Source organism: Uloborus diversus, chromosome 1 (assembly GCF_026930045.1).
Source record: "Uloborus diversus isolate 005 chromosome 1, Udiv.v.3.1, whole genome shotgun sequence".
Taxonomy (NCBI): Eukaryota; Metazoa; Arthropoda; class Arachnida; order Araneae; family Uloboridae; genus Uloborus; species Uloborus diversus.
In genome coordinates, this window is record NC_072731.1 from 153,292,478 (window position 1) to 153,316,264 (window position 23,787).

A 23,787-nucleotide genomic window follows, 5' to 3' on the forward strand; every position below is an offset into this window, starting at 1 on the left:
TTTTACAGAAATCTGAAGCATGAAAACGATTGATTGAAATTTTTAACTTGCTCATATTGAGTTCAATATCTTTTTTTAATGGAGAATTTCGTTTGTTCTTCTGCAACTTATCTTTGTCTGTACAAAGCAAATTTCCCATTTAAATACTTTCTAAATGTAAAACTACTATGATTAGTTAAGTTATTTTTCTTTCGATTAACTGAAAGCTTTTAGGAAAAAAAGTAATTAAATATTAATAACGAATATATCTGCAAAGTTGTTGAAGCAAAATTTTATATTTAAGGATTCTCTTTGAAGAAAAGGAAACACGTGGTTTGGAGAACCCTTTTTTTTTGTTTCTATAAGTATGAATGTAATAAAAAAAAACGACTATGAAACAGAAGGTAGTAAAAATTACTTTTGAAGGATGTTTCGATATTAATTACTATTGTACTTTGGTTTTACGTAAAAAATCTAGATTATTAAAAAATTACTATTTCAGACTATTTTTAAAAAACACCTCGTTCTTAATCACAAACTAATCTCCAGGCATGGTTTTCTCATTTTACTGAATATTAATCCTCAAGTACGACTTAGATTAAAAAACTTCAAATAGAGACGGTAAATATTTTTCGTGTAATTCAAAGTTGAAGTTAATCTACTTTTAATAGTGTATTCTTTCAAAAATATTCAAGCTGTTTTCATAAATTGTGTGTTAGAGCACCGAATATCAAATATTTTTCTCAGTTTAAATCCATCCAGTGGTTGGTGAATAAGTGACCGCTTCTATGCCAAAAGTTCCAGGCATAAATATTTTGTCAGAAGTTTTGCTCTTCTGTTGCCGACGATCATTTCCAATGCCTGGACTACCGGTCATGGAGCCTCGCTGAGATCCCACATCAACATTTGAGATGTTATCCTGTTGTCCCGTGATCGAACTTCGCGGGGTAGGCACATTTGAACTAGCACAACTTGGTATTGGAGACAAGCTCCTGGCTGGAGTCAAGCAGTGATGATGTGAATGATGACTAGGATTCATTGCAGCAACAGCGATGTTCTTACCAAGGTGGTCCATGGACGTGCTTTTCGCGCCAAGCCACTGACTAAATGGCGCGCTAACTGTTCTTTGGGCTTGTCCTCGGTCGACGCAACTGTCCGCCACTTTGTTCTTCGAGCCACTATGACTGTCAATGGAGGACGTCTTCTCCGAGTCCATGAATGCAAGTCTCAGCTTGGACGTGCTGAGGGCCAGATTGCCCAACTTCCGAGCGAACAGGGAACGTTTGATAACTGGCAATTCAATAGGAATTTTTGACTGTTGCTCGGACGGGTTATCACCACCATTGCTGCTGCTGCTGGAACCATTCCTGCTGGAGCATCCTAGTCTGCTCGGATGTTCGGAACTTCCTTGGCTGCTTAACGAATCTTCGCTTCTACTACGAGAGAAGGCGGCCCTCGCTTGTCGCGTAGCTTCAAGTATGTGGCTCCATTTGCCTCGCTTTTGTTTCCTCGTTGCCAAACGAGCAATTCTAGCGAGTTTAGGTCCCGGTGGCGATCGGGTAGTAGTATCATCAACACTCACTTCAGGCGTGGTTTGGATGGAACTCTCCACCAATCCGATGTCGAACCCCTTCATAAGACGTCGTTCTTTTTGACGTCCTTTCTTCCCACCAGAGCCTGAAAGAAAAAAGAGAAGCAAAATCAAATGACTGATACGTAGCAGATAGAAAAATTACTATTAATTATCAAGTGAATTTTTACAATTCCCTTAGAAAAATGGTTCTTAAGATTTACACATTTCTTGGACTCCGTCCAATTTTTTGAGCAAACATGGGGACCTTTGTTCATACAATTAGCGCACGATTTTACGAGCTTCCTAGTTACGAACAGTCATGATTTTACGAACAGATTGCCAGTCTGAAAGCGTATTTTAGTGTAACAATACTTCTCGCTTTTATGAGCGCTCGACTTGAACACTTGATGTCAAACAGTAAAATAGAGCGTCAACATTATGATCAGTTGCACTCCTTATAAGCTCTTACATCACATCCTAAAGTATCCAAAGATTTTTAAACACCGCATTATATAAGGCGTTCAGAGCTGAAGTGGATCGAGTTCATGAGCGACTTGATTCCCTTTAGCTCTGAATGCCTCATTCAAGACAAAGTTCTTAGGGCACTTATTATAATGATGCGTTAAGAGTTGCAGTGGATCAAGTCATTCATGCACCTATCCGATTTTGCTCTAAATGCCTACTACAATGCCCAATATCGATACATCACTCTTGACAGTTCTAAAATATGAATAATTTTAAAACGTTTACTTTGTGTCTGTCCTTTGGATGCTGAAGTGTTAAACCCACTGTTACGCAGAACTTCTATTAGCTCGTACCGGAAGGAAGAAATGTCCTGCTTAATTTCGTTCACATCGTCTTCTGTCACTCCCTGATTATCTGCCTTTCTTTGCTCCTCCGTGACATATCGGCGAACGAGATTCCGCATAATATTCTACAAAAAATACACATTTTTTAGCAAAATGAAAGAGAAAATGACCGTTAAACAAACTATTAATCATTTTGAACCATACTTAGGGCAAACCTAACCTAGCAGCGTCGTAATACTGTGATTAAGGTCCGCGCAGTCTTATGTGTGCTACCAGGCTGCCAGGATAGGTTTGCCCGAACTATAGGGCATTTAAATTGCTTTAATCAAACATAAGGTTTTGAAATGTCGATCATATTCGCTAGTTTTAGAAGTGGTGCTGTGCAAAGTAAGTTTTGTGTTTTTATTCTATAGTCATCTTTTTGAAGTTAGGAATTCATGGTGATACTTTAATTGTTTAAACGGTTAAACCACAAATAGTGGTAGGTATGGGGTACCTGGAGATATGATGTGATATGGAGTGGTGCAGTCCTGTAAATGTTTTGTCACCGGAACGCAAGACTGGAGGAGAGAGAAGGGGGGGAGGGGGGAGAATTGAACCTTCGCTGTTTTCCTGTTTTGTTTATCGGTCGATAAGGAGGAAGGGGGAAGGTTTTACTGAAAAAATATTCAATCCTACGCAGTATAATTATGTAAAATTTCTATACATTAGCAATACTTTTACAGTGATGAATTAAATTTTTTTTCAATGGTTATTAAAGATATTGAAGCAAAAAATAATGTCAAATGCCAGACAAACAAAATAAGCCGCTGACTTTGACATTCTTTCATTCTACATGCACCAGTTATAGCAACTTAAGTATTTTAAAATAACGATATTTATTAAACCGTTTGAAAAGATTTTCAAGAAAATGTCCATTTTAGGAAGATTCTGATCTGAACTGAGCAAAATAAGTGAAGATGATGAGCTTTGGAGAAAAATTACGATTTTGAAACAAAATAAAAACAGACAGCACTTGGAATTTTTCGACTGAATGGCGTTCTGGTGCGTTCTAACCCCCTTTGCCTTATTCGTTGCAAATTCATTTTAAGCATAATTGCAAGTATAAAATATTCAAGAGAACTTCAAAAAACCATTTTGCTATTATTTGCCACTATGTGATATTTCTTTCTCAATTATCGCGAATGCTGGTTGAAATAATTTTTAATATATCTTATTTAATTAGTTGATTCTTTAAAAAACAAATAATTTTAGATAGATAATTTGTTATAACTCAGGGAAGGAAGTGTCTTCGCAAGAAAGCTATGATACTATGAACCATTGCTGAAATTAAAAATCAGCAATTATCTTAACAATGAACGAAGCATCAGAGTCAGGTCAAAATTTACATTCCCATCATTCCGAGAAAAAGCACGAATAAAAGATATTGGTACGTGAGAAGACTTCGAAACACCCTAGCTAGTACAAAAGTGTTTATCCGAGAAGAAAATAACGACGAAATTGGAACATACAAATATTGGCTATGCGTTGTAATTTATTCCATTAGCAGAGCTCATGTTAAAAAAAATGATTTAACCCTTTTTAGAATTCAATAGAACTTGAACTATCCGAAGTGATTGCGATCGAACCACCTCACTTAATGGAAAATTCCGGCTAAGAGAGTGGCTTAAAAATGGTTTCAGGAGAGCGAAGAACTTTTATGTTTAAACTCATAAACTTTTACAAATTGACTATTCAATGCGATCTTTTTAATTACGTTACTATAAAAATAAATAATGCACATTTAAGTTTATGTTACGTTTGGTAGCAGTTTAACAGAAAAGGGGCAAATTGGCCTTATTAGGAGCATTGGTCCCTAATAAGCCTAACTCTTAAATCACACCAGAAAGGACTAGCAAAAAGAAAAAAAAAAGCCATTACTGTCGATTCAGTATTAAAATATATTAAACCACATTTCATAAATTCGAAAACATTGTCAAAAATTCCATATTTACTTCAATAGGAAGGAGAAAATCAATCGTCACATTCGGGGCACTGATAAGTCGTTATTTTTGTTTCTTTTCTTTTTGTGTGTGTGTGTGTGTGTTTTCAGCGTACAGTTCACGCACTGATGGACTACATCATCTGCAGCACTGAATCTAATCCTGCACCCGACCCTTCAGTTTCTTAATACGGACACCGGAGTCCTAATAATGCCCATCATGGCCTTATTGGGCTACAGTCTATTTTTCTACGGAAATCAAACTGCGAGACAAAATGATGGTACACAGCGACATTTTTCTTTTGAATTTGTCAACTACATAAATACGGTTTTCTAGAATAATGAACAACTTTTTATATACACTGTTAAAAAAAACTGAAAATTCAGGTAGTTTTCTGACTGATTTTAACAGAATATTTCCGTAATGCTTCAAAATGTATTTTTTCCTTACAACAACGTAAACATCCCGACGAAAACGGAATTTTTCCATTTCTAGGGTTGCCGCTGTGCTGTACTTTGCTCTGATTAGTCTTCAAGTCATGATAAACATCACTTATTGATAGTGCTTATTAATCGCACTGTTTGTTACATTTTGCTAATTAAAAGCATATTTAGAATAACAACTCAGATGCTGTAGAGAAAATAGATAGCTTGCTATTTCATGTCTGGAGAGTAATATACTCGTATGTCGAAATTGTTTATACGCTTTTGAGCTTTGTAGGTTTGGAAAAATATTCGCGCCATTTTTAGACTGGCAGATGTGTTTTGATCGCCCTAGTGATTTGATGTGGGTTTTACTGAGTCAGTATTAGAATATTTTTGTGGTTTTAATATTTTGCTCAATACTTTGAACAATTCTATTCGTTAGTCATATTGTGTGCTCTAGCAGTGAGAATAGTTTTCGGATCTCGTGTTTATCAATTTAAAATAAAGTCAATTGGATTAGTTGTATCCAGATGCACTGGAGATACATTTAGTACCGCTGGTCACATGTAAGTGTTGAATATCTTTGTACATGTTAATATACAAATGTATTTTCCTTGTTAATATGCATTTGATAGAATTCCGATGATAGTTTATTTAGAATTCATACAACTATTATAGAGTTATTTTTTATTGCTCTTACGCATTGCATTCTTGAAAGTCATTAATACGCTAAATGCCATTTAGTATCTATACCAGAGATTATCGTGGTGTGCGAGCAAGATAGGAAAAATCACTCTTTTTTTTTTTTTTTTTTTGGGGGGGGGGGGGGTTCGCTTCACAGTTTGGAATACTGAAAGTAACTATTTTAAATCTCTAAATAAAGGTGTATTGTTGATCTTTGAAAATACAATGAAAGTTTTGGCAACAATAAGTACTTACTTTAATTTATTAGGATCTTATCCAACAACTTATTTGAGATTATTGCAAGTTTCTTGGAAAAACAGTTCGGGTAAAACGAACTGATTGATATTGATATATGCTTAAGTAATAATGATTATGTACTAAAAATCTATGTTGCGATTAAAATGAGTGAAAAATTTGGATATCATTGGTGAGGGGGGGGGGGGGGTATGTAGCATCTGAACCAAAAATTCTTCACGTGCATGTCAATGATTATGTTTTTAAACACAATAGATATGCGGTACTCTCTTTCAGGTATATTATTATATGATAACGTCAACCTGTTTTTAATAGCATTTTATTTGACATATTCTGCAAATAAAAATATCATATTTTTCATGTATGTTTTTCCATGCCACCCCAGACAATGTGACACGAAGGGAATAACGAACAGTATCAGCAGGGATAATTGGTGTCCTATTCAAATCCATCAATTTTTCTGCTGGCACTATTTGATTAATTTGACTCATCTGAAGTTGATATAAAAAGTTTTGATCAATCATGGATGCTCGGTATGTTAGGTAAGTTCTCTCTCCAGATGTTAATTTAAAAAATCTTTAAGTAACAAATGCAAATAAAAAAAAGTAATAATTTTAGAATAGTTAACTATATCTGTATTATACATCATTTTAAAGAACTAAATTTTTAACGAAACAAAAAGTCAATACTTGACATAACCTTTTAAATATTTTTTGAAAATAAAATCTTTTTTACTTTTAATATTTAAAATTCTTGCACAGGGTTTTATTTTAAGTATAACGATTTGTGTGTGTATGAAATTACAGCATTATTTTGTGAAAAACCTAATGTTTAATTAATTTTATTTGTACCATTCACAGAAAATTGAATACTTGCAAAGTCAAATAACAAAAAAATGACAAATGAAAGAGTTTGTCAATAGAAAAAAAGAAATACAGGTTTTTTTTTTGTTATTTTAAGAAAATTGTTTTATGGTGTAGATAGAAAATCGAGATTGTAATTTCAGTTAAATACGGGAAAGTGAAAAAATATCGCAATGAAAAAATAATTAACGTAAATTCTGTTAAAACACAGAAAGATCATAAATAAACGGAAAAATAAGAAACAGAATTTTCGTTCAGTCACGGGAAATATATAAACGGAAAACCGGTACTTTCTCCGTTATTTTCAGGAAATTTTTTTAACAGTGTACTAGTAAACTACTATAAACCATGAAGAAATGATTTTCTGTTATATAAGATCAGGTAATTTTAATGAGATATTTTCGCTTATTGATATATTGTCGCTACACTTTTGCCTATAACCGGTGACTTGTTGAAAACGCTTTATTATCAGTTAGGTTTTCTGATAAAATCACCCTGAAGTGAATTTTTGATATATATTTTATTTGCCGACAGCGTTTTATTTGGTGCATCCATATTAGTAATAATTGAAATGTTATAAAACATGTAATTGATTAAAAAATCATTTAAAAATGGGAAAAACCTTGGTTAGTTAGGTTTAATCACGACCTTCTCAAATTTATGGCTTATATAATTTGTTTGGAAATAACATTTCCCGAGGCTTGAAAAATCAGGATTTTCAGACACAGTTGCGCTGATTATGCAGATATCGGGCAGTAAATTTACGAAGTGTCGGAGAAGCACTAGGCCTTTAATGGGAAAGTATAGTTCAACAGCTTCCCGGAGTTTTTTTGTGTGCATCATAAATGTTTGTAGTTTTCATATTGATTTCGAATAAAATAAAAGCAATACCTGATATTGGAAATCTCTTTCACTTGCTTGCTTCGCTCGTCGCTGAAAGTAAAATAAAAGGATCACTCAAGATTCTGATAAAAGGAATTAATGGACAGGTAAAAAAATATTTCAAGGTACGTATTTTTTTAAAGAAAATTATAAATTTCTTCTGTATGGAACGTTAGATTTGTAATCAAAAACCGCACTAAAAAGAAGAACAATGTGAAAAAGGCAAAAATCTTTCTAATTCATATCTCCCACGTGGTAATGTAACCTAGAGTTTCCTCGTAGAATTTCTATATTTTATGTAAATTAAGTTGAATTCATTCACTTTTCACGAACCTAGCCGAACTGTGGAGTAATGAAGGATATTTGAAAAAAAAAAAAAAAGAAAAAGAAAAACAAAGTTGATTTTTAATAAGTACGACTGTAGCAGCAAATATTTTTAGTACAGGGTTTGTCCGGAAAATAATAGGACTGAGTCGATTAAAAAAAATTATTGAGGCAATTGTTACAATTCTTTAAAAACTTTCAAAATAGGCTCCTTCTGCGCTGATGCAGCGCTGCCAGCGTGATTTCCAAGCATTAAAGGCGTCACGGTAGGCATTCTCCGGAATAGCCTTGAGAGCCGCGGTGCATGCTGCTTGGATCCCCTCTGTCGTCTCAAAATGCTTGCCTTTCATCGGCCTTTTCAAACGAGGAAACAAAAAAAAGTCCGGGAGACCACATTTGGGCTGTAGGGCGGCTACAGAAGCGTTTTGGGATGCCGGACTTGGTCAGGTAGCTGTTCGTCGTCAGTGAGCACTTTTGGGACCAACTTCGCGTACACCTTGAGCACGTTCAAATGCACCGTCACAACACCATGAACCTCAGATTTCGGTAAATTTAACATTTGGGCAATTAAACGAATACTTAGTCGACGGTCTCAGTTCAAAACTTTGCGCACACGAGTTACATTGTCGGTGTTTGTCGAAGTCGAGAGTCTTCCAGCACGGTCTTCATCGGCGACCTCTTCCCGGCCTGCCAAAAAGACCTGGTGCCACCGAAACACACTACTTCTTACTAAAGCAACATCTGGGTAAGCCTGCTTGATCATATCAAACGTCTCTGTCGCAAATTTATCGAGTTTGACACAAAATTTAATCTGCTCTAACGAACGCTGCATTTTCGGCTTGCACCACTCACAGAATCACGTCGAGCGAAAATACCTGTCCTGATTCTCCAGGTGCTCGGAGACAATCGACTAGCCACTCGTTCGTTAGCTAGGAACGTCCTCTGCCGAATCCAGCCAGCGCGTGCACGCTCCGAAGTACAGTCACGGCGGAAAAAAATCAGTCCTACTACTTTCCGGACAAACCCTGTACGTTCTAATGTATCGTTGAAGTTGAAGTGCTGTCGGTGGTGGTACATGCAGAATAAATATTATTAATGAATATTTTATCAAGTGGATTTTTTTCAAAATGAAGAACAGTGCTTTGTTTTCAGTAACTTTTTTAACTTCATAATATGTTACACGTGTCGCCAAATAAATACATAAATTAACGAGGTTTTTAAAGATTACTTTAAGTGAAATGATTTAAAAATTGCAACGATGATTGAAACTTATATAATGGACCATTAGTACACTGCCCTCAAAAAGTTAAGGTACAACCGTTTTTTTGCGTCTAATTTGCAAATAAATGAATGTAGAAACAAAAAATTTGGAGGATATGTGCATTGAATAGTTTTTTATTGAATGCGTCATAGGTTTTTGTATTAGTGTATTGCAAAATTTTTTTGTAGAGAAAAAAGCAATCTTTGCGGAAAAGTCCATTCTTGAAGAAAACAGAACATTTCAGTGTTATGTAGTAAAATGTCATACAAAAAATACAAAAATGGGTTTTAATAAGGAATGTGTCCCCTCCCCCAACTTGGATACATTAGCGGCATCGATTTTCTATGCTGTTTATTAAGTTGTTGGACACCGGAATAGGAAGCGAAGACCAGATACAGAGTAAGCCTTGTTCCAGCTCATGTAGCGACCTTTCTGCCAAGATAGTTCTAAAGATGTTCTATCTGAATCAGGTCTGGAGATCGAGCCGGCCATTCCATTAAACCGTGGTCCTCAAGATACTCTTCAACAATTCATCCTCGGTGAGGTCGTGCATTACCATTCATTAGAATGAAGTCATTATCAATAGCACTAGCATATGGGCGGACATATTAATCAAGGATCTCATTTCGATATCTCAGACCAGTCACAGTTCCTCCATGGAACACATGCAGGTCACTGTGACCAACGAGCGAGATACCTGCCCGAACCATGATGCCTCCATCTCTATAACTGTGCTTTCAACAGTGTTGGATTGATGGTATTTAAAGCGCTATTCCCTCCAGATCAGTAGATGCCCTCAATCACTCTCCAATGTAAATCTGGACTCATCTGTGAACATCACAGAAGCTCATTGCTGCTGGGTCCAGGAAACTTGTTCTCTTGCCCAGCACAAGTGGATTCTTTGCTATGGTCTGTTGAGGGGAACACACACAACTGGTCGTCTTGCATAGAGACTTGCATTATGAAGACGATTTCGCACTGTAGTAGCAGAGATTCTTCTTCCTGATACTACTAAGTGGCCTGCAATGAGCTGCGGCACAGTAGTGGTTCTTCTCCATCTTGCTGAAAGAACTAGTAAATGATCTTCTACCGGTGTTGTAGCTCGTGGTCGGCCTGGAACAGATCTTCTGGGCACATAATCTTCTCTGATATTGTTCCCATAGTAGCTAAACAACACTACGAGACACATTGAGACGTCCAGCAGCATCAGCCTAAGATAATCCCATTTCCATCCATCCAACTGCCCGCCACCTTAACAAACCGTGCAAACGACGTCTTTGAGATATTTTCTAAACTATATTGACTATTGTCACCGAAACTGCTAACAGCAGTTGAAAATAAACACAATTTACACCCAAAAGTACGAAAGCTTGATGTTGGCATATTTTTTTCTCACTCTTAAAGATATGATCTTTTCTATAAAGTAAAAATGGCAACTATCGTTTTTTCATTAAAGGTTTTGAAGTTCGTTGTTATCATTCATGCAAACTAAGCATTTTATTGTTACCGCCATTTTTTTGTGAGCTTCGAAAAACATGTTGTACCTTAACTTTTTGAGGCCAGTGTATTTTATTGAAAATTCGCAACCCATGTCTGTATAGCCACTTACCCGGATAGTTTTCAGGTGTTCCTTCCTTCCTGACCTAGAGCTAAAAGATATTCTTTTGAAAATCCAACGTAGAAGATAATATCCACTTTTAGGGGTTGGAATGATATTTAATGGAGGAGGCACTGTACCGCCATCTTCAAAGTAACTCATCCATAGTTTGCAGCGGGCGAACTTCCATTCAGTGTCAGCTTGTTCCTTTAACAAGCAAAACAATCAAAGATGTATAACAATAACCTAATTTTATGAGTATATTACAAATTTTGCTTTAAATCCCATAGCTCTTTTATGGACACCCTAAATAAGCATCTCAACAACTAGTTCTCTTATTTAATGCGAAGAATGAGATGAATTTCTTTTTTGTTGCAACGGCCAGAATGCTTAAATTCAACTTAAGTCTAATAGCTGGGGAGCTAACCGATGGAAAACTGCAAATTATGATAAGAAGATACCACTTGGTAGGAATGTTGTTTATGACTATAAAATAAAATTAAGACCCAGAGGCATTTTCAAAAACCGTTTAAATCCAAGATGGCGGCGTTTTTCAAAATGGCTACCCATATTAGAGTTTTTTTAATATATATCGTACAAAAGAGGTTTTTGTATCGAATTATTGGTTTTTCTGATCACAGATTTCATTTTTTATATTGAAAATAAGCTTAATCTTCATTTTGGTTCTTTTTTTTGGAAGTATAATTTTATTACTTACAAAAGAAATTACGCGCTTTTCAAAAAATAGGAAAAAAATTACGTGCTTATATAAAAATAGGAAACATATTAAATACAAATATGTACCAAAATATTAGTGCTATTTCGTTAGTCAAACACTGCTTCATTCTTCGCATTAATTTTTGCATAGTGGTGTGCAGGACAGACCAGCACCTCTGCAGCTACACTTGTTTTTGCAGATTTTGCAGGTGCACTTATGAACTCAGTGCACGAATCAGAAATTTCCAGTAACTCTGACCATTTCAGCTGCAATCCAACCCTATTTACTTGGAGATGGTGCACGTATAATATGTTTGTGAGGTCCCGAAATGTGTTCAGCCTGGAAAGCACTACGCAATACTTTGTTGGTGGCAAACTTTCAAGTGGCCGATTTTTTGTCACAAACAACTCTTTCCTTGCTTCATTTACAATTACGCTATTACTAGTGGAACAGTACAGTAGTACTACTACGTACCTTTCAGGTTGCGAAATAAATAAAAACTCCACAGTTGCTTCTTTGAATATCATCCATGCCTCCCAAATTGATTTTTTGAACTTCCCAGTAAAGCTAGGAATGCTGTCACAAAACCTATGAAGGCATGAAATCCTGGTAAAGCAATTGCTTGATATATGGCATGAACTGTAATGCATTTGCTGTTGTTTCATGTGACAAAAGCAATCCAAAGTTTATCCAGACATAATGTCGGCAAGGGAAAAAAAGTAAGATATTGCAAACACTAACACATCTGCATCAACAATGCACACGACAATATTCCTGAAACGGTTTTCTACCATGTCATGAAGATGCAGTATCATTCTTGAGTTTGTTTCTTCTGCGCCAGGGCAAGTAACATCAATGGGGGAAGTTTTTGCAGTACTATTTCTTTTGATGTCTTCATCGAAAGTCGTTAGAACCTGCACATTCGTTATGGTACTTACAGCTAACGCACCTAACAGCAGTGGTGACGGTCGAGGCTTATAAGTGGAGTAGGGAGAGGGGGGCAAAAAGAAACAAAAAAAACTAAAAGCCATGGGATTTTCAGCGGCAGCAAAAGATGAAAAAATAAAGTACACAAAAAAGGAATTGACATCACTGTGCACAATAATCCTGCTATCGATTACGATAAGGTTCTGGTCATTTTCCAAAAATGGATTTCCAAGTTCTTTCAAAGTGCTACAAAGAGCTCGAACCATAGTAAAATATTTAACTTGAAATGAGTGGTGTTTAACTGAAAATGAGATGGAGCCGACTATTGTCGGCTCCATCTTCATGTTTTAGCTTAATATCACACTTAACTCTTCTATTATTAATCGGCTTGTTTTTGGTCTAGGAACCATCCAACGTCTAACTGCTGGTGGATCCTGTGTCAATCCTATTGCACCGCCATCTCCTTTTACTATTGCATTATTTTGTTGGTGTGCTTGGTCAATAATGATTGCTGAGAATAATCTATTAGATTTTCTTATTTTAAACTGTCTCGAAATAAATGATCGATGTAGCTCTGGTAGTTCAATCTCTGCATCATAAAGATCTTTTTAGATGGATTGAAAACGGACGTGCGTAATTTAAAGCCACAAACATCTAAAACATTTGATGATTACTATGAAAACATATTTAAACTTTACATTTGTAAAGATATTGAGACTTTCCAATGCCAGAGAATTGATTTTATTTGGGGCATATATGTTACACCAACGATTAAAGGTCAAACTAGAGAGAAGTGGGGAGCAGGAATAAGAAGACAAGTGCTTTCACATGGTACTTTACCTAAAAATTGGCCAGGATTTTTAAGAAATTCAAATAACAAAGAAGGGTTCTTTGCTCTGTTAGGTACGTTTAGCTATAAGTACCATAAAAAAATGTGCAGGTTCTAACGACTATAGGTGACGACATTACAGGAAATAGTACTGCAAAAACTTCCCTCATTGATATTTCTTGCCCTGGCTCAGAGGAAACAAGCTCAAGAATGAAACTGCATCTTCAAAACGTGGTAGAAAACGGTTACAGGAAGATTGTCATGTGCATTGTTGATACAGATGTCTTAGTCTTAGCAATATCTTACTTTTTTTACTTGTCAACATTAAGTTTAGATGAACTTTGGATTGCTTTTAAAACAAGAATCAACAGCAAATTCATTACAGTGCTTGCCATATATAAAGCTATTGGAAAAAAAGAGGAAAAGAAAGGCTTTACCACGATTTCATGTCTTCATAGGTTTTGTGACAGCATTCCTAGATTCACTGGAAGTCCATAAAATCCACTTGGGAGGCAAGGGTGATATCTAAAGAAGAAACTGTGGCATTTTTTATTTATTTCACAACCTCAAAGTTCTATACCGAGCGAAATTTTTGACATTTTTGAAAGGTAAATTGTAGTACTACTGTACTTTTTCACTAGTAATAGCGACACTGTAAATGATGCAAGGAAAAATTGTTTATGACAAAAAAAAAAAAAAAACAGGTCACTTGAAAGTTTGCCAGCAACAAGTATTGCGTAGTGCTTTCAAGGCTGGACACATTTGGGGACAAGCGCAAAAACACATCTATGTGCACCATCTCCCAGTGAATAAGGTTGGAAGGCAGCTGAAATGGTCTGAGTTACCGGATATTTCTGATTCATCCACTGAGCTCAAAAAGTGCACCTGCAAAATCTGCAAGAGCAAGTATAGCTGCAGAGGTGTTGGTCTGTCCTGCAGACTACTATTATGCAAAAATTAATGCAAAGAATAAAGCACTGTTTGACTAACGACGTAGTACTAATATTTTTGTACATATTTGCATTTAATATTTTTCCCATTTTTATATTGGTACTTTGAAAAACACGTAATCTCTTTTGTAAGTAATAAAATTATGTTTAAAAAAAAGCACCAAAATGAACATTTAGCTTATTTTCAACATAGAAAATGAAATCTGTGACCTGAAAAACCAAAAATTCGATACAAAAACCTCTTTTGTGCGACATATATTAAAAAACTCTAATAGGGGTAGCCACTTTGAAAAACACCGCCTTCTTGGTTTTAAACGGTTTTTTAAAAGTGCCTCTGGGTCTTAATTTCATTTTATAGTCATAAACAACATTCCTACCAAGTGGCATCTTCTTATCATAATTTGCAGTTTTCCATTGATTTTTGTCGTTTAGCTCCCCGGCTATAACGATAGACGCACTGCACACTTCATCGCACGACTATTCTCCCTGTTGTAAAATCACTTAGTGCTGCTGTTAGAAATCTGCGATACACTGATTAAAAGCAAATTGAATGGAACTAGGAAACTGATTTATATACAGTCCTAGATCTGCGTTCGCGCAGATCCCGCAGCTTGGGGGGGGGGGGGCACGGTCTTTAACGGCCCGGTGACCCAATAAATTGAAAAAAAAAAAAAAAACTTGCACTAATGCTTGTAAACGTCGCAAAAACACTGGGCCTCTGAGGAGGAGCCCTAACAGATTTTGTTACGGGGGGAGGGGAGGGCAAAATTTATAGATCTGGGCCTGTTTATATGGAAACTGCGGAATGTCCAGAAATTTGAGTGCAATGTACAGTACAGTAACTACAGGCACGGTCGTTTCAAAACAGTACTAGGTAGCCTCTCCACCGGACATGGTGGAGAGGGGGAGTGAATCGCAGTCTTTGCTCCTGATTTCCACTGTTGGGAGACAGCAAATAGCCCTATTTTTATACTTTTTTCGTTGAAACTTCATACAAACATTTGAACCAAAATGTGCATTTAATACTTAATTTCTTGAAAACTTCTGAAAATTCTGAAATGGCTTCGCCCTGCAAAATACTGTTGTATATTGTTCAGCCAATAATATGTCTGAAAGTTTCCGTAAATGTCCTTTTCATGGATAAAATCCTCATGGATCAAGTCTCCCTATGAGTGAAACCTCCTTAGTTTACCCTACTTACCAGGGGAAATACTGAAACGACTGGCGCAAGCACTAGGGTGGAGCAAAAAAACCGTTTTTTTTTGTTTTTTTTTTTGCGAGTTGCTATAGCGCGGAAAAGTTGCGATTAGTGACGACTTAAAAAGCAAAAAAAAAAAAAAAAATAAATAAATAAAAAAAAAAAATAAAATAAAATAAATAAATAAATAAAATAAAATAAAATAAAAATAAATAAATAAATCGGATTATGTCTTCCGATCGCGCAACGAGCCTGAAAATTCGGAAAAATGAAAAATTGCATGCTTTTTTTTACAATTTTTAAAAAAAAATTTGTCAATGTTTTTTTAATGCTCTAAGACGGAAAAACTGCGACTAGTGAAGCGTTGAAAAATTTAAAAGAAATGTTACATTCGAATAATACCTTCTAATTCAGAAACACGTCTAAAAAATCGAAAAATTGAAAATTTAAGCTTTTTTTTTTGATATTAAAAAAAAGAACATTGTTTTTTACGTTTTTTTCCAGTAATATAAATAAAATTCTTTTAAAAGTCACTATGTCACACATAAACATTAATTTATTTCTTGATTTTGAAAGTATCTTCTAACCAGAAGTCCCATTCTTTACAGTAACTAGCCACTTTCAGATAATAGAAGATTATTATTTAGCAAAATTTCCACCATCCGGTACACAAGTCTTATTGTTTTAAATGTGGCTTGTTGAATCTAATTAATCAGGTTTTTTTCGGAAAACTCGAGCATAATTGATGTGGATTTCAATGTTGCTCTTTTGCAGCCATCTCTTGATTTAAATCCGCAAACTTTAAGCGAAGCCACGTTTCATCTACCAAACTCCGGATCACCCAAAGACATAGTGAATAGCATTATTTCATATCTTAAATGAACAAAGAATTTCACTAGACGACTTAGACATCATAGGTTATGATGGTTCAGTCGGACCCCGATTTAACGAACCTCTATTTAACGAAATTCGCAATTTAGCGAATCTTTCTTTTTCCCCAACTAAAATGATGGCAAAAACCCCTATTTACCGAATATAAACCCCGAATTAACAAATTATTTTAACAGCTGAAAAAAAGTTTTTTTTTTTTTTTTTTGATTAATTTGAGTTAGGAAAGATTGGATTGTTTTCAAATGATATTATCCATATCGTACGAAGCATAAAAAGACATTTCCTGGAATCAGCAATTTTTGAAGGGCGAGGGGACAACCAATAAATAGCGATTCCGATGCAGTAAGCGATGGTAAAACTCCCACTAAAACTTACTTTTTCAAATGCTCTACAGACCTGGAAACTGTAATAACATATCTTATGCAGCAGGCTAAAAATGACACAGTATTTTCTTCTCTCCATAAAATCGTAAGTGAACTATTTCAAGGAAATTGTCAAACATCTATTACACAGTACTTTAACTTTTCAAATTAATTAAGTGTGCAATAAGTCGCGGAATGCTGAATAAAAAGTGTTTACTTTCAAACAATGGATATTTTTGCGTCTTTGCTTATTAGGGCTTTTGATATGGTAAATGCATTTTTTTTTTAAATTTCACACCCCGATATTACAAAAAACCTCGATTTAACGTATAAAAGTTTCGGTCCCGATGAATTCGTTAAATCTGGGTCCGACTGTACTAAACTTTATACCAGGTGGAAAAGTGGCGCGATTCGTCATTTCGAACTTTATGTCGGACGACAATTACAACGGGCTATTTGTTTATTCCATTTCATCAAATCGTCTTTCGTCACTTTTCCGGTATTTGAGTGGTGAAACAACTAGTTCATTTGTTTTTTGGACCAATACGAGAACGTTTCAGTGGTTGTGAAAAACTGCCAGTAATAGATTTTCAAATAACTGACTGTACAACTATAAAACTAAACAGAAACTGTTTCAGTATGGATGAAAGGTATCTTTTGGATATATCTCAGGCAATAAAGAGTTGCAATTGTCCAAATGATTGATCAAAATCTTAAACCCCGGCCCACTTTCACATTCCAGATAGATCACTTGTGCAAATAGAGTTCTCAAGACTTAACGTAAATGTAACGATCCCAAGAGATTCGTTGAAAACATTGTTATTTTTATCTTGAAATGTTATATGCCAGTTTGGTTTGAAATAAAAAACCGCAAAAACTTCTCGAACGGTACCATGCACGCTTTGTAGCAGTGCAAATAGAATTGATGCAATACAGTGGTAACCAAATTTATAAGGACTAAAGAAAAATCCCCAAAATCTTGACTACATTTGGTTGGAAAGTTATGCAAATTCAAAGACTCGAAACTAATGCCAAAAGAAACATTTTTCATTAATTTTTATTGGAAATACATTGGAATTTCGTATTCATAGAATGAATTTTGAATTTAGACACCCCAGTAATATGGACAAAATTATAAGCACAACTGGATTTGTGTGTCTTAAAAAGCAAAATTTTCATGTTTTTTTGTTCTGAAAACTGCATTGCATAACGATGTAAATGCTTAGTAAGCGATTGGGGAAGTCACTTTTTATTTTTTACAGTCTTGCCGCTTGGTACTAAACTTAAAGAATTTGAGAAAAGGAAAGTGCTTGATTAAAAACCTTTACGACTTACTGTACGTCAAATAAAAACAAATCTGAATAGAGAGATATTGGTCAGATAGAGTTTTCTCAAACATTTCGGCAAATAAGGACCACAAAGGACGAACAGGTAGGAAATCTTCTGTTTCTGTACGTGTGAAACACTCCATCATAAGACGAACTTGCTCCAAAAAACAGACAGCATGAGATATTAGATGGGAATGCAAGTTATGATGCAGTTCTCGAAAAGTTCAACATGTTCACAAAAAGAGAAAAAGTTTCATGATGTGAAACTGATGTCATGACCACCTCTTAAAAAAGTTTATAAGAGACCCAATATTGAGCGTGCCAAAAATGAGTTTTTATGGTTAAAAACTGGGATCATGTAATCTTTTCTAATGAGTAAAAGTTTAATTAGGATAGACTGGATGCCTTTTGATATATCTGGTACGATCTCCGTGAAGGAAAAAAAATATCTCAAAGCGTTCACATTTGGACGCCGCTCAGTAATTGTCTGAGGAAGTTTCGCAACGGACGGAAACTATATCAATATTTTTTTGTGCTGGGCATAATGAATTCAGAGAGTAATATTGATGTATTGAATACATTTTTTTAAACAGAAAACACCGTTAATTACGAGTTTAAACAGATTGATCCAGCAGGATAATGACTAATTATATGTTTCGCAAACCTCAAAATGAATTCATTGTGCTTATTTTATGAAATTACTGTACTGGCCGGACAAAAGACTTAATCTAAGTTTAACGGAAACTTTGTGAGACATTTTGGCTCCCGAAGTATGAAAAATTGGTATTCAATATCAAAACAAGCAAGAACTCATTTTCACCATCGAAAAAGCCAGGATAAAGATTTCCAAAAACGTTTTTTCAACCCATGACATCAAGACTGATAAAATTAACTGAAAAAAAGAGGGATATTATTGATTACTTGGGGTTTTCAGGGCAAAACGCTCGTGCACCTTATATTTTTGTCCAGTTTTAGCAATGACATTTTTTTATTAATCACGGTAAAACATTTATATTTTGTATTTTTAAATGTTCTGCTAGCCACAATGATTTTTAGCATAAAAAAGCATTTTGTGTAAAAAAATCACTGAACTATTTCTGAAATATTTTTTTTACAGTGCAATTTCCTGTGTGTCCTTATAGTTCTGACAACCACTGTACTGTTTGAATTTTGCTCACCCCCAATAACTTGCTTTTAACTTTAGTCTATATTACGCTCAGGGGCGTACAAAGAAATTTTGTGGCCCGTCACAAATGACTGTTATTTCACCCATCTGACCCTTCTCTTATTCCTGTGCACGCCCTTGTCCGACACTGCTAATCCGGCGGGTTGGCTAACAATCGAACGCGATCGGCCGGTCAATACTATTTCATTTTTAGTCACGACAAAACTTCGGAGTTTGTATATCTGAGTATCATTAGTCAACATTATAATGTGAGGGGAAAAAAAATCCTCTTCTAATTCAAAAGTTATTTGAATATTTTTTAAAGCCTTTTATAATCGCTATGGGTCTCCCAATTTTGATTATTTTTAAATTTCTGTCACACCGCATTTTCTGTTTTTTCGACAGTTAATCAAGTCCCAGTTATGCAGTGTTTTGGGGAAAAATAAAAAAAGAACTGATGTTTTATTTTCAAGACAAAAAAATTAAAAAAATGAGAATGAAGCAAAATTTGCCGCCCCTAAAAAATTGCAGCCCTATGCCCTAGGCAGCTGCATACTCCGGCTATTGGGAAATTAGGCTCTGATTTATGAACTTCCGCATTTATTATTATTTTTTCTTTTGAGCATTGATATATGAAAGAATAAATATTGTGCGCACTAGATGGCAGCACAAACTTTAAAGATTCCCTTTCTTACAGTAGAACCTCGATTATCCGAAATTTTAAAATCGAAAACTCGTTTTGCCGATGTCGGTTTCTTAAAATGTCTTCAATAAATTAAGTCCTAAAAATTGCTATTAATATTTGATTCATAAAAATTCTGTTTTGGCTCATTCCAACTTCATACACTTAATTATCCGCACACTTCTATCCAGAGGCGTATTGGTGGCATTGGTGTCGTCAGCTGAAATTTTTTTGGGGGACCATTCTGATTCTGTCATTTTCAAGTTGCATTAAGAAATATTCGTGTGTATATATATATATATATATATATATATATATATATATATATATATATATATATATATATATATATATATATATATATATATATATATATCTGAGACAAAAAACTTGACATCAAATAGAAATGGGTAATACAATACTTTTAAACTGGTACATCTTGATTTACATATTACACAATAAGAAAAAAAAATTAAATACCAACAAATACATTTTTTCTAGACTGCACATGGGATACGAATATCCGTGCCATTTTTTTTTTTTTTGTGATCAATTTCGTCCAAGATGTTTTTGTGAACGTAACATAAAGCAGCATGATTCAACCGCTTTTGTGTCATAGTCGACCTTAGATACAATTTCAGCTTTCTCAGCGGTGTTCTCCCATTTGGTTCAAAAATTTCTCCACGGGGGCTTCCGCCCAACTGACCGGTATCACGATTGACCAATCGGGTGTCTTCCAACTCTACGTAGGGTTTGAAGGGAGGGGCTTAGGTGCTCGGACATTCAAGGCTGTTTTGAAGAGTAAATTTCTAAGCTTAATAACAATCTGGCGCCTTAGCTTGGAGCAATTTTTAGCACCATTCGGAGTTCAGGACGTGGGTTGCCATTGAAAAGTTCAACGTGGTATAGAAGAGAGCAACCGGGATAGCACCATTTGGGATTGGGGGGGGGGGGGAGAGGGGGTCCTTTTGAAAAGTTCCACGTTGTGAAACTAGTTGCACGTGCCTATGCAAAATGGGAAAGTTCATTGAGAGCAACCGTCAGGGTAGCAGACTAGAAATAACATTCGACTCAGGCATCCAGTTCCAGGGAAAACCGGCGTCTTCAATTAATTAAAAAAACACCCTAGTAATAAAATATATTAATTAATTCTGAGGAAAATAATAAATATTTATAGCTTATTTTCAACTGAAAAATTAAGTATAATGACTTTATTAACCGTTTAACCGCCGAACTACTGACGGATGATCAAATTTGAGTAATTTTTCGAAATTATGTCTATTTATGTCTAGTAAATACAGAAATAAAATAAAATTTCCAGAAAAAATTTTTTTACTATGATTTTCAGTGTGTTCCATTTTTGGAACATTGGCGTTTTGCATGAAGTTTTTTTTTTTTTCAGAGAATTTTTTTAAACTAAGAGGTTTTGAATGCGGTTTTTATCTTAGCATACTTTATTGCGGAAAAAATAATATTAGAAATTGCATTTGTGTACATATCCAATACAGAAAATCCAATACAGAAATATCTAATGCCCATCATATGAAAGGAAGCGTTGCTGGTGAAGTCGTTTGTCGCAATGGAAACATTTCTTAGCCGTATTTTTTTGCACACCGCGCAACGTCCTTGGGATGCAGATACAATATAATGTCCCTCAGACATTCTTGACCGCTTATGTAAATGACAACGAGGCCCTGGAGGACTTTCCACTCGTACTTTTCTTCTTAGGAGGTGAGTTGTTATTTCTCTTCGGAACTCTAAATGCTTCATCTTGACTTGGTGTAAATCACAATGAAGTAACCAACTAGCTACAACTGAAATATTCAGCGCATTACTAAAAAGATTCCACCACCATTTTTTACTCCTCAAATGAGGTCTGTAGCTCCCTAAAAGTTTATCCAAGACGTCCACACCCCCCATTTCTTCATTGTATCTCTTGATAAGATGAGGTTATGGCACATCTATCTTGCATTTCTGCGAATTTGAGTAACATTTTACAGATGCAAGTGGCTCATGTGTATAACAATTAGATGCTACTGTAACCACTGCATTATCTTTCCAGCTGCACATGTACACTGATCCATCAGATCGATAGTCAAAATTTCCGCGATCTTCTTTAGAAAGGGCTTTTTTTGGATTTCCGTGGACAATGGCCAGTTCAGTTTTCACGAATTGTTCCTGTTGCTCGTACACTTTTTTTTGATAGCTGAGAAATTAAGCCATATGATGTAAAAAAGTTATCAAAGTATACTTCATGCTTAGACGTGTCAGTCAAAACTGATAATAGATCATTTACAACTCTGGATCCTAATTGCACATAAGGGGTTCCTTCTTTTTTGCCTGAATAAATCTCCATGGAATATGGGTATCCACTTGAAGAGCACAGCATCCAAATTTTGAAGCCGAATCTTATTGGTTTTCATCTAATAAACATTTTACATGAATGCCGACCGTAGTAGGGAACCATAGATTCATCTATGCTTAATTTTTCATGAAATACACCAAATTGTTGAGGGTTTTTACACAATTCTTCGTAAATAAGGAAAACTTTTCTTAGTTTGTCATTTTGTTTTAATTCATGGTTGTCCATCAAATGAAAGTTGTTTTTTATTTTTCGAAAACGATTTTGAGGCATAATTGTTAGTACGATTGGCACAGATGTATCTTTTGCACTGCTCCAATACATATCTTCAGAAGGAACAGAATGGTACCCACTCAATAGCAACAAACCAAAAAAATTGTAGGATTTCATCTCTGTCAACATCTATTCTTCCTCAGTGATATTGCCTAGTTCATCAGGGGGTAATTGGCATATATCTACATCTGACAAATCCGAATCTGACAATGTCTCTAAATAAGCCACAGCTTGTTCTACAGTAAGAAATCTTGTAGACATTTTTTAACATTTATGAACAGTTGGTATACGTCAAACAGAATTTCCTTTCGCCCGAAAACAAAGCTAGCGAATTATTGAACTGCATTTAAAATATGAAGAATAAAACTCACTAATATTATTTTTTATTATTACGTGACAATGCAGCTGTCCGAGCAGGTGTGGATTCGGAGCCATATAGTCCGTCAAACAGAAGACTGTTATTATTTTCTTTGCTAACGAAACGTCATATCCTTTCAAAGTATAAATTTACTTGGTTTTGCCAACATCTACATCAGAGTACATTCAAAATGAGAAAAAAAAAAAGAAACATATATTACGAAAAATGAAATTTCCCCTTGGAAGTCGAACGGTTTACTTCTTGGAAATTTGACTCCCTAAAAGCGCCAATGTTCCAAAATTGGAACATGCTATTTTGAAGGGGTACACCTTTCGGAAATATCATTGTACATTTCTACAAGCATTTTAAAATCATATATTGAAGTATTTTTCACAACTATAATAAATATCATCACATTTTCTGGAAAAACCAATTTTTGGTAAATTTTATAAGAAAAAGTTGCAAAAAGCTAAAAAAACACTCATTTTTGAAAAATCGCAATAAATAATTGAAAACATATAAACAATCAAGCAGGAAATCAAAAAATACTTTGAAACAAGACTAAACTGTGTTAAAAAAAACTTGTTTATTTTAACGTTATTTCTTGGGAAAATTTTCACTTAAATATGATGTTCCATTTTTGGAACATTGGCGGGGTAAACGGTTAATGATTTGTTCAAACTAAAATATCAAATGCTAATTTAAATAATAATCTACTTTATTAAAACCGATAAATAATATTTTGTTAAAAAAGAGCAAATAATCGCTTTTTTAAAATAGCTAATTTTAGCGTTCATTGAATGATTGATCAGGAACTTGGAAGCTATTTTCTCTAAATTTTTTCTGAATAACAGTTGTAAATAATTGATAATTAGTTTGTAATAATTGATAATTAGTATTATGCACATAATCAGTTGTGCATTTAAGCAAAATTCAGCGGGGGACGAGAGGGGGGGGGGGGGGGGTCGTATTTGACGACTTTGTCAACTAACTTTAAAATATATTTTCATCTCGAAAACCGCGTTTCTCATCTCATATGCTTCTAAGTTCCAAATAAAGTTCAGTATTATTAGCAGATCGGATCAAAATATTTACTTTTGAATGTAGCAG

General features: G+C 35.0%; 1 protein-coding gene across 1 annotated transcript in view; it reads right to left on the reverse strand.

Moving 5' to 3' along the window:
- Nucleotides 1-727: 727 nt before the first annotated feature.
- The window catches only part of LOC129216404 (transient receptor potential-gamma protein-like), a 133,935-nt gene continuing 110,875 nt past the window's right edge, over nucleotides 728-23,787 (reverse strand). The window contains exons 11-14 of the mRNA XM_054850622.1: nucleotides 10,647-10,841; nucleotides 7,462-7,503; nucleotides 2,303-2,486; nucleotides 728-1,656 (exon numbers count right to left, since the gene is read on the reverse strand). Of these exons, the coding sequence (XP_054706597.1) occupies nucleotides 728-1,656; nucleotides 2,303-2,486; nucleotides 7,462-7,503; nucleotides 10,647-10,841 (1,350 nt within the window). The remainder of the gene's footprint in view (nucleotides 1,657-2,302; nucleotides 2,487-7,461; nucleotides 7,504-10,646; nucleotides 10,842-23,787) is intronic.